At 51.0% G+C, this 14,869-nt stretch overlaps 1 protein-coding gene across 1 annotated transcript in view; it reads left to right on the top strand.

Annotated features, from left to right (window-relative positions):
* The first annotated feature begins 10,911 nt into the window (after positions 1–10,911).
* The window catches only part of RXRA (retinoid X receptor alpha), a 106,194-nt gene continuing 102,236 nt past the window's right edge, over positions 10,912–14,869 (top strand). The window contains exon 1 of the mRNA XM_065648561.1: positions 10,912–11,241. Within this exon, the coding sequence (XP_065504633.1) occupies positions 11,214–11,241 (28 nt within the window). The 5' untranslated portion in view covers positions 10,912–11,213. The remainder of the gene's footprint in view (positions 11,242–14,869) is intronic.

Consider the following 14,869-nt stretch of genomic DNA (forward strand, 5'->3'; position numbering starts at 1 on the left):
TATTAGTAATATTGATGTTTCAACCAGGGATCAGGACCCAATCGAGCCAGCTTTAATATCAAAAAAGATTTAACAGGAAAGAGCTCTGTAACGTAACAACAATCCCAATGCTGAGCTCTTACGTACTGCAACTCACAAACACTATTATTATTTGTAATAATGTTTTATTTTGCGTGTCGCTGCTGCAGCAAACTCATCATCTCTGATTACCTTGGCTTGGCCACGTCAAATGGCAGCAAAATACCGGATAAAATCAAGCAGTAGGTGCAGAGCCAGGTATTATTTGGGAGCACAATGTGGCCAGCAGCTCGATGCAGCAGGACCACATTTGCCTCCGGTTGAAGGCGTCATATGTGCCAGCACTGGAGGATGGATCCCTGCCTGGAGCAGGGCACGTGTGGCACCCTGGGATTGTCACCCATGGGACTGTCACCCCCAGGACTGTCAGTCCTGGGACTGGTACCCTGGAACTAGTACCCTGCTTGGTCTCTTCCTTCTGGGCAGCAAAGGTTTTTAGGCTGCATTAGGGAATCATCACATCTTGCGAATGCTAAAACTAAGTTTTTAAACCCAAACCACTTGGGAGCTACACAAAGCCTAGAACCACATCTAACCTGGCTTCAGATTCATTGCCTGCTGAGATGCTGAGCACGAGCCAGTCCTCAACCTTGAGTCATCCGTTTAAAGCCAAGATACACTTAATCAGGGTTCGTCTGGCAAAAATCCCTGGAACTATTGATCCTTGAGAAAAAGCGGTCAAGGGAAATTAAACTATGCTGGTTATTGCCTTCCCATGTTCTCTATCCCAACTGCAAAACGTTAGCAGCAGAAGCAAGGACAGGCCAACCACCCCTCCCTTGAGCAGGTCTCCCTCGGTGGTGGCTGAGTTGGGTCCTCTGAGTAGAAGACCTGTATGTATGGTGTTACCTCTGGGTTTTTATTTTTATAATTTCTTTAGGATGATAATATTTCCTAGAGCACGGTTGACCAGAAACTGTGTTTCTGTGGTGCACACGACAGTGGGATCCAAAACAGCATCAAAACCAGATGTTCCAAAGGAGCCAAAGGAAGATGTTACCTGCACTGCCCATCAGCCCGTGGCTGCGACATTTCAGTGCCAAACGCTCTGAGGCTGAGCCTGAGCTTGGATCTGCCATGTTTGCGGAGCAGAGCTGTGCCGGGAGGGGTACGAACCCCCGCGGGTCCCCTGGGAGCTGGAGTCAGCACAAGGGGCTGGGGGAGCAAACCAGAAGATTTCAACACATTTCGGGAAAAGACTCTTGAAATTCCAACCTTGCTTGGTATGCAAGACCTCAGGGGTCGGATCCTGCTCTCAATGATGTTGCAGGAAAAGCCGAGTAAATCTGGGGGAATCAGCCAAGGTCACTTCAGGCTGGGAAGTGACGTCCCATTTCCCATCGTGTAAATGGCAGCAGGGTCTGGCCACCCCCCAATGCTTCTCTTCATCCCCCCTTCTGCCATCTCTTTCGAAATGTTTATGTTGGATTGTCTAACGATTTACACTGGAAATCCGTGCAATGTGTCTCTCTTGTCGAAACGTGCAGTGTCAGCAGCTGGGGATCCGAAAGGCTGGCCGCATCCTGGAAACCCTGGTGCTGGGAGAGGGAGGCACGAGTGCTACAAAGGGGCCGGACATCACTATTCCACAGCAAAATCCAGGGAGCGTTACAGCACTGGTGCTGTACAGACAGGATGGGAGCAAGCTGTGGCAGTGGGGCTGGACCCGCTCGCAGCATCCCTGGTCATTGCGTGGGCTGCGCAACCACAACCCCGCCATGTCTGCACCTTTTGCATGTGTGACAGAGCCAAGTGGGAATTTTCTGGTGGAGTTTCTTTTCTGCCGGGAAATTCCAGTTAGTTGAAACAGAAGCTTTAGCAGAGAAACCCTCCTGGGCTCCTGAGGAGGAGGAGAAGGGGTCAGGATGGGAGAGAACCAAGTTCAATCCCTTGTGCTGAGCCAGGCAGGACAGGACCTCCTGCCTCAGGAACTGGCCGGGTTTGAGTGTGTTTCTGGGGCTTCCCACCTTTTCATGAGGAATTCCGTTTTTTTACCAACACAGAAGAGGGAAAACCCAACAGTGCCCCCAGCCTCTCCCTTTGGCTGATGTGAAATGCAGCTGGTGCTGCAGTGCTGTCCCCGAGCTGAGAAGAACAGTGCTCATCGCCATCATCACGGGGTGAATTACTTACGCCTCGTGGCAGTGATGGTGATTTTCCCAGGATAATGCACGAGAGACTTTGCAAAGGCAGCTCCTCTGCTTGCTTTTGGGAATACATGAGTGTACCTTGAGACTCGGCAGGATTGGAAGCACGGATGGACCAGAGCATCCCCAAAAATGTGCCTCACCAGTACCTGGGATATCACAGGCAGGAGCTTCGGGGTATCTCTGCACCATATCTCTGCAGCCATTTCCACGTCAGGTCCCGTTTGCTGAGCCTGGCAGGGGGATGGAGCCTTTGTCCCCTGGCCCTGTGCTATTTACTGCTTGCTCTGCATCCTCACCGCAGGGCACAGAGACTGCGAGGCCGTATGAGACCGTGGCGATGAACATCCAGCCTGACCTACTTACAGCCCGGGCCCTGGGACCTTCTGGAATTCATCCTCTCGGAAACACAATGTACAATTTTAGGGCAGTAGGAATCCTCGCTGGATGGGGATGCTGTCCCAGCCTCCGTCGGGTCCGTGACGCCAGAATTGCTTTGCCTGCCTCTGAACGTGCTTGCCACCGCGTAGCGATGCACAGGCTCCATTAACAACTCAAATTGCCGCTGATACGCTTCTCATTATATTTCAGGCCTTACGCATCATTATTTCATCTAAAAGACAGTATTTGTTTTTCCTTTCCTTAATTCACGTCGCCCAAAAAAAAATCTCATTAGAACGCTGTTGCTCGTTGCAATTGGGAGCAAATTGCAGCTTAATCCAACCTGCCAGGGAAGCCAATTGCCCTGTAAAAATCTCATTGAAGTCTCTATGCAGAGGCAGGCAGAGGGGAGGGAATAATAAAAACACATGGAATTTGGAGGTGCCAAGTCTTGTTTGAGAGGAGAGGAAGAGACTGTGGATGCTGACAACATAGTGATGAAAATTCCCTTTGGAGTACCCAAAGAATCAACCTAAATGGATTAATGTGAGGACAGAGAAGAAATTACTTTAGTTGTTTTCCTAATTTGATTCAATTTATTTTTGTACAGCATCTTCATACAGAGCATCTCACAGCTGCTTCACCCAGAAGAGAAATAATACAGAAATACCACTCCGGCAGAAGCGCTCTCCAGTACAGACATCTCAGTGCGAGGAAGGAATATGAGTGCTGGCCTCGAGGATTTGATTTTCCAAATCATCAGGAAATCACATGCCATTTTTTTTCTTTTTTTTTTTTTTTCCAATTTCAATGTTACTGATTTCCCCAGGCTTTCCTCAAACCATCTCCGTAATGTACTGAGGCTGATTCTAATCTCACACTGCTTTTATAGCACTGTAACTCTGATCTCACACTGGTTTTACACTGGTACAGTTCCACTTATTTAAACTGAGTGAATTCCTGATTTATGTTCATGTAAACGACAGCAGAAACAGCAATGCCTGGCTCACGCTGGGGCAAGGAAGAAGAAGGTCAGATCTCTTGCGATGCAAATGATGTAGAAAACTGTCATTAGATTACACCTAGACCCTTACTTTCAAATACACATTTGCTTTCTTTTATAAAATGTACTGTATTGTCAAAGTTACAAATGTACGGGAGGAGATCAGCTGGGAGGGGAGGCCAGGACAGGCGGCTACTGCTCCAGTGTTGATGGAGAGGGTGACTTGCAGACCCCATTCCCCTCTACTTTTTTGGGGAAAATTAGTCTGTACCCCATCCTTACTCCAAGTTCTTTCACTCATTTGTGCAGAAACTGCTTCTCTCTTCCCCAGGCCCAGTTCTGTCCACCAAGAATCTGGTGCTTTGGATTAAATTGAAATGTGTGTGTCCTGTTTGCTTTCAAATATTAAAATGTAATCCTGGGGAATGAAATCCCTTAAGACAGCGGTGTGACAGGGCAGCCTGCAGCACAGCTTTGCCCCTTCACCAGCATTTCAAGCAAGGAGATCCCTTATCAGAGCCGGAGATGAGAGCACAGGTGGGTTCCTCTGCAAAGACCCACTAATACAACTCTAATTAATTTATTTTTTAAGGCTACACACAAGGGATCTGATCAACACTTTGCCCTGCAGTCTGGTTTGTCTGGAGTATATATAATTTCCTTGATTTATTCTCTGTGATGTGAAAGGATTTAACTACCATCTTGATACCTGCCTCTGAGGCTGCTCCTGTCCCTTGACACAAGCAGGTGCAGCATATTCCAAATCAGCTCCTGAGTTCTTTATGCAACACCTGATCCCAGTTAGGCGGCTGCCTTTAAAAGCAGCTCCCCGGGCCCTGGGTTAGTGATGCTGGATTGATGTTATTGGTGCTGGGTGGGATCTGTGCTCCTGAACCCCCTGCAGACCCTTCTGGGTGGCACCAGGACTGATCACGTCTGAGGGATCTTCACTCAGGCAAGTCTCATCCTTGCTTGGTTCTACTAATGGAGGAAAACCAGGAGTTGTTGTAATTAATGACTGTGGCAACCACTGTTTCAACGTGGATTGTTTTTCCCCTTTCGTTTGCTTTTGGAAAATGTTGGGACAGAGATGAGGGAGATGACAGCAGGCTGGTGGTCAGGAGGGAAGGGGACCTTTGCATCTTTGGTGGTGATGGAAGGATGTGGTCTTTGCTCAGATGTGGGGTTGGTTTTGTTGTCTCTCAGCTCCCACCAACCTCTGTGCTGTGCCCTAAGGAGCCTTTTGCTGCAGTGCAAAGCCACTGGCCTTTTGTGGAGGTGTGTGATGGCCAAGTAGCAAATAACTCGGGGTCAGTTGTGTCACCCACAGCACTCCTGGCTTTTCTGAGCTCTTGTTCAAGTAGGCCCTTGCTGGTGCACATAAAAGGTCAAAGATGGGTTTATCTCCTGCTGTGAATTGGTGCAGGGAAGGGAGTGATGCTGCAGCCCTCCAAGAGACCCTGGCTGGGACAGGCTTTGGGCACAGAAGACCAATGTAGGAAAGAGGATTCAGGTGCCCCAACTCCCACTTCTGAGTGCCAGAGCCCTCCTTGGGAATCCTAGCAAGCATAAACCAGCGTAGCTGTATTGTTTCTATAGGGCTGTGCTGCTTTACGATGGCTGAGGACCTTTTGCCATTGCCCAGCTCCTGGATAAACATCCCACCTTCACACCCAGCGTGGCACCAGCTTCTCCTCTGAGCCCTTTTCCTCCTGCTCTGCACAGCCGGAAAAAGTACCGGCAGCACAACCTTCCCATCATGTGCATCCTCCCAGCAGCATCACCGACAGCCTCGGGGCTCTGCAGGGACCCCCCAGCTCCCAGACAGCCCCAGGAGGATGAGATGCCACAACCTGACATCGGCAGAGTAAAATATGGCCCTGGCAGTAATCTGATAGAATGTGATGGTAAATTGGGGAGGGGGGAGGAGAGGAGGAGGCGTTGAAAAAAGGAGGCATTGAAAGTACGCTTCCTTTCAGTGCATTGCTGGAAAGACCATTAGGAAAACCACTAGATTATTTTTCACATTCTTCAGTGCAAAACTACTGCATTTTATGACCACTATCAATAACAGCTATCATATTACTAATGCTACAGTTGCCACATATATAATATTTAAATCACATTTGCGGCTGACAGAGACCTATGGATATTCTCGATCCCAACAGGCTATTACAGTTCATATCATGTCTGTCATATAAACATTATGAATCATTTCCCGCTATCTTTATGGGGGCTACATTGACATCGTCAAAAAGGCTCTGGGTACTGCCAGATACTGCATATTTATATACACCTTATGTATATGTATGTGAATGGAGGGAGATTTATACAACAATCCTCAGTAATAAATGCCTATGATAAAGCATATTATCTTCACACTTCATTTGCAAAGTGTTTTGTATGCAGGGACTGGGAGAAGGCCAGCGGAGGAGGCTCTGGTAAGTGACTGGGTCGCATCCTCAAGCCCTGGTGTAAATCGGGGTGTTTCTCTGCCATGAGGCTGATCAGCAGTTGAGGCACAAGCCCCTTCCAGCAGAGCAGCATGAGCCTCAGACGGTGCCCAGCCACTGACTGGGTCAGTGTGCTGCTGGTTCACATCAGGTGAGGATTTGGCTTGTGTCCCACTTGCTGGATGGGTGATGCTCCATGTGCTGTCCCCAAAGAGCTGTGAATCTCATAGTTCACGCACTGCATTTCACCTTCCATCCCTTAATGCTTTCTTTGCTGGCTTCCTTGGCAGTCAAGCCCTGGTCTGGGTGATGAGAAGAAATAAAGAGATCTCCAGGTGTCACAAAAGGCAGAACTAGACTTTCCATTTACAAAGTCTTTTTACAAAGCAGATAATTAAACTGCTGTCCCTGCAAACCAGGTGAGACGTGCTAAACCAAATCCACCAGCAAAGCACAAGAGAGGAAGAAACCTCGCCTAGGATTATTTAAGCTACATCCAGACATGAGCCCAGGTGCCATGAGACCTCTTCCCTAAACCTGTTTTAACTGCTTGAAAACTTTAAGACTTGTTCCATATGCAGAGACAGACAAGAACAAATGCAGCTTTATGACTTGGAAGTTAGGAGGTCTCTAATAAGCATTTAATGTCCGGTGCTGAAGCAGCTGAAAGTGCAGCACAGTACTTCTGACTATGCAATACATTATTTTATCTGAGCAGTCTCCAAAAGAGGGGAGAATGCAGAGTCTCTGCCTGTCCTTGGTGTGGGAATCTGGCTCTCCAGCTCTAGCAGATCAAATAAATCACGTGCATTTCACTTCATAAGCAAACATCATCAGCCTGTTAAATGCTGCTGGAGAAAAAAACCAAAGCAGTTTTGATTTCCAGCACTTAGAGAAATGTCTTGCCTTTTAGAGTTTTTGTTGGTGTGTATGTAGTGTCCCCCTGAAGAGCGGGGGTCCGCTATCTGCAGCTGTTTGGGTTTGCAAGGATGGTTTGGATGTGCCTGACAGACCCTGATTGATCCTGGCAACACTCTGCTTTGGGACTACCTCCACTTTTGGACCGCAAGGTTCCTGTGTGATGCCTCTGACCTGCCCCCCAAAGTCCTGCTGTGTACCTTAGTTTCAAGGGCGCCTGGTTGATCCTGTGCAGAAAAGCAACATGTGAGCTCATCTGACCTCAAAGAACAAGAGGCAGGTCCTGTCCCAAAGACCTGAAGTACAGGTATCCCAGGCAGAAAGTTCTACAGTGCACAGACATTTCAGCAGGCTGTAAGTCTCTTGGAGGAGATGGGTAATACAGATCCAGGTCCTACGGCATCCAAAGGGTTCAAGGTTCTGGAACCTGCAGTGACTTTGGGGAGAGCAGCTTGATGGAGCTGAGGACAAGCCTGGGAAAGTCCCACAAAGTGTGCATGAGCGGAAGGTGTTTTTCTCCAAATGCCTTTAGTTTTCAGCTCACATCTGCAACCAGATTGCCCGCATCACACACCACATTCTCAGAGGGGAACTCTCTGGCTGTGAGTGCCAGGCTGGTGGCCACAGCCACCCTGTCCCCTCCATCAGGGTAGTCCTGGCCCCCGCATCGCAGCCTTGCCCCTCACTGTGCTGGGGAGACGGAGCCCAGACGTGGCCCCTGAGCTTCTCCTGTTCTTTCTCACTCAGCCTTTGTATTTATTATTTCTTTAATCTGTAATAAAATGCAGCCAGGGAGGGAAATAGATGTGTTTTTCTAACCGGAGGGTGTGAAACAGTAGGGGAGGCACAGCAGGTTTTGCTTTTGTCCCATCAGATAATTCTGGGTTATGGACAAGATAAGCTGGAATCGCTTAGGAAAAAAACCAAAAGCTATAATTTCCAAATCTCCTTATTGGGCCCAGGTGCCTGATTCTGAATGCAGTCTCAGGTCTCAACACCCCAAAGCAACTCGGTGCCAACCTCCTGCTGATGCCCCCATGCACCTTTTCCCCCAAATGTCTTGAGCACACGTGGAGGCAAGAGTGGGAGTGTGGGGATGGAGGGAGAAGCCTTTGCCTAATCGACTCTTACATGTGAATGAACATAGTATTTCTCTCAAATTCAGCTGGAATTGAGTGACGGGACTGAAAGCTGTTCAGATCAGGACAGGCGGACCCCAAATTATCCTATTGTATAAGGCTGACTTCTCTAGGATCCAGGGCTAAAGGTTATTTGCATTACCCAAGGGCAGAGAGAATAAGAGCCACTCGGCGTTTCACAAGACAGCTCTCCCAGACAGTGTAGGACCTTCAAGCGTCCCTGCATCAAGCAGATGTACAAGCCAATGACCTGCAAAAATTATCTTAACATCCTCCCAGTCACCCCCCATGATGATTTAAGTCCTTAGCTGGGAAGTGCAAAGCTGAAGTTGAGCACAGCATTAGGCAGCCTGGTAGAGCTTATTAAATTAATAGTGCATTAAAGAATTGAGGGGAGGTGGGGGGCGGGGAAGGGAAAGAAAAGCTTTGTAACATCAGAGAAATATCCTTGCTACCTTCTGGCATCTTCAAGAGACTGGAAATATGGGACCACATCCAGCTGTCTTCTCTGGGGCAAAATTCCTTTGGCTTCTGTGGGAGGTTTTACCCAAATAAGGACTGCAGGATCAGACCTGTTATTGTCACTGCAATTAACATTTAGATCCACATCTAACATGAACTGTTACAGGCTGGTTAGGGAGAAATTTAATTTGCTCTAAACAGCTTGATGGGAGAGGAGTGTGAAATGTCCTAGTTATGGTAATTTCATCTGTTAGAGTCTACAGAGGTGGATTTTTCAGCTGTGGGTCTGATAGCCCTGGTATCTGCCGGAGCCATTGACCTACGTGGGCTTTGGCATCCTGAGGTTTGGGGCCAGGTCCCCACGGGTGCTGGGCGTTGGGATCGGTCGTTTGCGCTGTCTGGTGGCCGCGCTCAAAGCCGAACGGGCCCACACAGCGTGGGCTGTTATGGCACCGATGACTCAAATCGCATTTGTGTGGTACAGGCAGGTGGGAGCCTGGATCTGCCCCGGCGGGGCACGGAGGAGTGTTGCCCCCAGATGTGTTTTCCTTTATCAGATGAGCTTTAAAGAAACTGATTTCTACCTTTTTGCTGTCAGGGTTTGTATGCAGGTATGCAGGAGATCTAGGATTTTTGCCCCGCCGACCTACTCTCGGAGACTTTGAACCTGCTTTTTCTAACAACCTCCAACTTTCTTTCATATCCTTATGTATTTTTTTTTGCCCTTCTCTCCCAGAAGTTAATGTAACTCAGCCATAAAAACTGACGTGGAGATGAAACTTGGCATTTAAGGTCCCAGGCCGGGAGCAAATGAAGTTACCAGTTATAAACACACACCAAAATCTGTTTGGACATGCTGAAATTACAGGAGCAGAGGATAAAAAGGATCCAAGATGTTTTATTTTGTTTTAACTTCTGCAACTCGGTATGAGCATTAGTTTGCAGCCTCTTGCCTGACGCAAGATGCGTCCTCTTGGTCGTTTTCTTCTTGTGATGATTAAAGCTGACGAGCTGCAATGCATTTCTTGCTGTGCCTGGTCTGTACCAGGATCCCGCAGGGTTCCCAGCTGCGTACCCCTCATCTAACCACCTAGGAGGAATGGCAGGGTCTGTCCCCTGGCAGACACCCACAGAACAGCAGGCAAGAGTTATAAGAGAAATCAAGTTTTAGGGCCTTTCCGGGGCGTCTCCTGTGTGGCTTTAGATATTGCAGTGACATGCGTGAGATAGAGTGATAAGTGCCTGCAGGTGATAGACGGGGATATGGCAATGAAAGATAGATAAGAGGCATCATTTTTATAGGAGGAGGTGCTAGATTGCTAATATTTATGACATGAGAGACTTTGCCAGTTAAAGAATAAATCGTGGCAGATAAGAGGCTCGGAAGCACTCCACGGCTGGATGTGCCACACAGCGAGATGATGGTTGGTGGTGGCAGCTTCTCCCATGTGTGTGGTGTAAAGCAGGACAGCGATGGGTGCTCTGGGCACTTCCAGCTTCCCCTGAATTTCTCCCAACCCCACTCACTGCAGGAGAGCTGGGCTCTGCGTTGGGAGTTACCTGTGCCAGCAGAGACCCCCAGCAGTTGTCCCTGGTGTCATCCCAGGGCTCCTGCGTGACCCTGTCACTCCCCACTGTGTATAAGCAGCCACGGCCGTGGACCAAGCCTGTTTGCTATGCACGTTATGGCCATCAAGAGTGAGGGTCGATAAGATGTTTAATATGCTTCATGCATAGTAGAGTCGCTTTGGTCCATCAAGTCGCTAATACACATTCTTACAAGGCTGAGTATCATTTATTAAACCCGCAGGCATGCTGGGGAGGGGGAGGCCAGGGCCCTGGGAAGCAGCCAGTGATGCTGGGGGGGTGGCACCCGCAGTGCTGAGGAGGTGAGAGTTTGCAGGCGAACCGCACACGCACAGAGAGTTATTTGTTGTGCCTCATTTATGGGGAAAATGAAATAAATCGCGGCTTTGAACGATGGGCTGCCGTGTGACACAGCCCGGGGACAGCGAACAACACTGGGGGGTCTTGCTGGCTGCTGCGAGGCTGGGGACAGCTGAGGTTGCTCAGCATCACTCGGAGAGCCCATCCCCCCCCGGCAGCGCTCCGCACCCCTTGGAAAAAAAAAAAAAAAAAAAAATTATTTTATTTTTTTCTTCTCCTTTCCCCATGGGTTAAAAATAACCGGGTTGTTATTTTCCCCGGCGGGCCGGGCGCGGGGCGGCGCTGCGCGGCGGGGCGGGCGGTCGCTGCGGGGCGGTCGCGGCGCTCGCTCCCCCCTTGCGCGGGCCCCGGCGCGGAGCCGATCGCGCCCAGCGCAGCCGAGCGGCGGAGTTACATTGTTGGGAGTTTGCAACAACTCCGCGGCCTCGTCTGCGCGCCCGGCGCTGCGCGGGGCCGCCGGTGCGGGGCTGCAGCCTTCCCCGCCTCCTCCTCCTCCTCCTCTCCCTCCTCCTCCTCCGCCCCTTGGGCTTTTTTTTAATTTTTTTTTTTTCCGCCCCCTTCCCCCCTCCCTCTCCCCCTTTCGCTTTGATTTCGCTCTCCTCCCCTCTGCGCGCCCTGCGTGTGTGTGTGTGTTTTTTCGCCGCCGATCACCAGCAAGCCCCTTGGCATGAGTTAAGCACCAGCTATGGACACCAAACACTTCCTGCCACTGGGTGAGTTTTGTTCCGAAAAAGATTCTCCGTTCCTACGGCGGGGCGAGGTGGGGGGGGGAGGCGAGGGAGAGAGAAAGGTGGTTAAATCAAATAAAATAGGCTCCCGACCTGCCCCCTCCGCTTCCCCTTCCAGCCGCTCGCTCCGGGGGGGATGCGCTGCGCCCCTTCCCCGGGGAGGGCGGGCGGCCCCGCGGGGAGAGTCGGTGTCAGCGCCGGGGAAAGTGCCGGGCGGGCCTGCCCCGTGGCCCCCGCTCCGGCCGCCTTATTTGAGTTCTTATTTTTTTGGTTTGTTTTTTTTTTTTCCTTTATTTTTTTTGTGCGAGGCGCAGCCGGGGGAGGGGGCGGCGGGTCCCGGGCCGGGCGAGCGGCCGGCGGCGCAAGCGGTATTTTCAAACGGGGCAGCGGGCACCCGGGCTCGGCCGGCAGAGCCCCCTCCCCGCTTGGGGCCAGTTCTGCGAGAGGGCTTGGCAGCTCGCAGCCTTTGCTCCCCCCTCTTGCGTTTCTTTCTCTTTTTTTTTTTTTCTTTTTTTAAATTTTTTTTTTTAATTATTTTTTTTCTCTCTCCTCGCCGGCATATGGGTGCGCAGGGGGGTGCGGAGCACCCGTGGAGACCCCCGTGCTGTGCCCGCATCATCCCTCGCTGGCAGCTCCCAGAACCCGGCACAGTTGGGACCCTTCTGCTTTTTTTTTTTACCCCCCCTCCTTTTTAGTTACATTTTAAAACCCATTTCCAGCTGGAGTTTGCCATGGTTTGGGTGACTGAGTCAAGTCCTGGCTTGCAAGGGCGAATGCCTCCTCGCGTCTTGGTTTCAGGAGAAGCGATATTGCAGAGCTCGGTGTTCAGGGTGGAGGGAAGAAAAGTTTTTAGTGAAGTAGCCCGGCGCCAAGTCCAGGCGAGGGGGAAGAGGGACAAATCCTGCCGTCTCTGCCACTGCTCAGCATGGTGACGCGGGGACTTCCAGCCTCTGGCCGAGCAAGCCCGTGGCCAGTGAGAACATCCACTTCCCTGGGCTTTAAATCTGTGCACAACCTCTCCTAGCTTGTGGTGGTGTGTTTAATTTCAGGGTTTTTTTTGTTTGTTTGTGTTTTTGTGTGTGTGTGTGCATTTTTTTTCAATAATTGTGATATTAGTTGTTCCTTTCTAAGAGCAGAATAGATATAAACACTATCACAAGGTCCCCAGCTGGCCCTGGCCCCTTGGAGTGTTTTGGGACTGCTGTGGTCTGGGGGCTTGGGCAGGGAGAGCCCTTTGGGCTGGCAGGTCTTCAACTGGCATCTGCCTTCCCTCAGAATCGTGGTTTTACAGTGCCCCTCGTTGTTTCGGCTGTGAGGTGGGAGATGCTGCTGTTGGTTTGCCCGGGGTTGCTGCTGGGGCTAAAAACATCTCACCTGCAGCGTTTCCCTCGGGAGCGGGTCCAGCTTTAGAGTCAAACGCGCTCCTGGGTTTGAATGCAGGTGTCAGGGATCATCGCAAACACACCCACCGAGGCAGAAAGTGTCAATCTCTTGCCACGGAAAAGTGGTTTAATCTTAGGGGTGGCTGTTGTGGGATTTACATTTCAGGTGATGCTCTTGTGGAAGACAGTCTCTGATGATATGGGCAGGATCAGGCCCCTAGGAATATACTTAGATTTTCTTTCAGACCTGAGCTCTTAAGCTGTAGATGCTAAATAATGTGTTATTAGTCATGTTGACTTTGACAGAGGAGGGGAGGGGGAGTGTGTGTCACCTTGCTGCTGGCTCGGGTAAGGATTTTCACGCTGGTGCAAATGAAAAACAACTGATTTATCTGCTCATTTATAAATGTATGGGTGCGTATGGCAGGGAGAGGGTGGGTCTTGCAACATGCTGTGCAGCTCACCGGGAGCATCCAGAGGAAAAACAAGGCGGCCGCCCCAGGACAGCAGTGCCGGGGAGGGTTATAACTTCACATCGCTGGTTTAGGAGAAAATTCAGCTGCTTTTAGGGTGTGTGGTCTGGGTCTGCGTCTGCTGGGTGTTGTGCTCCTGCAGAAGCGACTCCTAAACTTTATCCACTGGCCTTTGGTCACTGATTGCTGGAAAAATCAGCTTTGGTTGTAAGGGCAGTGGGTTCTGAAGGTTTTGGAGGGGGAGATCTTGGTCCTGCTCTGAGCAGGGAAGGCGGGTTGAACCTAAAAGCATGTCAGCAGTTTGTAAAAGCGATGTGATCCTTGAGGAGTGTGAACAGAGACCTTCCCAGTGAAACCAGAGCGGAGCTCGTGGGGCCATGGGGCCTCGGTGCTTTTTGGACCTGGGACCCGACTTTGCAGAGTGCCAGAGTCTTTTGCCAGCCCTATCCCATGTCATGGTTGGGAGCTGGTCTTTGCAAGCCGAGGGGAAAAAAATAGCCAAGCTTGCAGAGTTTGTTTGCCTGCACACCAGTATGGGCCCGAACTGAGCAACAGCAGCAACTGGGGGCCAAAGTCAGGCTCCATGCCTATGTGGCCCCATCAAAATCTCAGCTCAGTTGGGTCTAAAAAGCATAACCCAGTGGAGGTTTCTGGCCAAGTCCTGCCCGTGGTTAGACTCGGATAACCCCGCTGATGTCATGGGTGGAAGTGTGGCCAGCGCTGGGCACTTTTAATAGTAGTATCTCATTTTCTTGCTCGTCTCGGGAGCTGCTGGCAGATGCCAGGCAGAGGCTCCTTGAGAGGACAGCACGTCCCCGGGCATCTCCTGGGCCGGACACCGTCATCCTGCGGCTCTGTCTGCTTGTCCCGATCGCGGGAAGACCTGCAGCCTGATTGCGGGGTCTGCGGGCCGTGGGGCTGTTCACATCTGCCCCATCTCTGCCTGCAAGCAGAGCGTGGGTACCACCGCAGCGCTGGGTGAGGTTTGTGAACCTCGGGGTCCAGCAGATGCTATCTGGGGCTACAGATCTCCCTTCGCTAGGTTTGGAATGAGTGGGGGTTTCTTGCTTTTGTTCCTCTGGGTGGGGGCTGTGCTGCGCTGAGTCTTCAGGAGGAAGAAAATCAAGAAAAAGCCATCACGCAAGTGCTTTCTGAGGCTGGGGGGATTCGCATCTCCAGCCTGGTGGGGTGCACGTGCTGAGGTCAGGCTTTGCACGAAGCCAAGTTGGGGACTGATGTGCAAACTTAGTTCTTTGAGTAGCTGCTCGTTCCCAAAGCTCTGACCGTTGCAATCCCTTTATTGCTTCATTTTCTTCTTTGCCCATTCTTCCAAGAAGGTGGTAGCTCCTGGGAGCAAAAAGGGGACGGTGAGCTCAGGGAGCGCTCCCTCGAGGCTCAGCTTCGTGTGGGGGGAAGAAACAGTTAATGGGTGTCCGAGGCTGGTGCTTCCCTCCCAGAGGTCAGTTCACCGGGTTGCAACCTCTGCGAGTCCATCTTCCCAGCCGTGCAGCCGTGCCAGGGGCGGCTGCAGCTGCTCAGGATGTGGGGTGAGAACTGGCTGTGCATGGAACACCTCCGAGAAAAACAGCAAAACAACCCCTCGTGTCCAACTCGGCGGGGGAGCAACCCAGAACGTGGGGTGGAAGAGAGCGTGGGAGCGTGAGCATCCGTGAGGCATCTTCATCCCGTGTCCCCTGGCCTTGCCGTCGGGAGATGCTGCACAAAACCCAACGCACATTGGTGGGAGCTCGCGTCTGC

The sequence above is a fragment of the Caloenas nicobarica genome, chromosome 19, assembly GCF_036013445.1.
Source record: "Caloenas nicobarica isolate bCalNic1 chromosome 19, bCalNic1.hap1, whole genome shotgun sequence".
In the NCBI taxonomy this organism is placed as follows: Eukaryota; Metazoa; Chordata; class Aves; order Columbiformes; family Columbidae; genus Caloenas; species Caloenas nicobarica.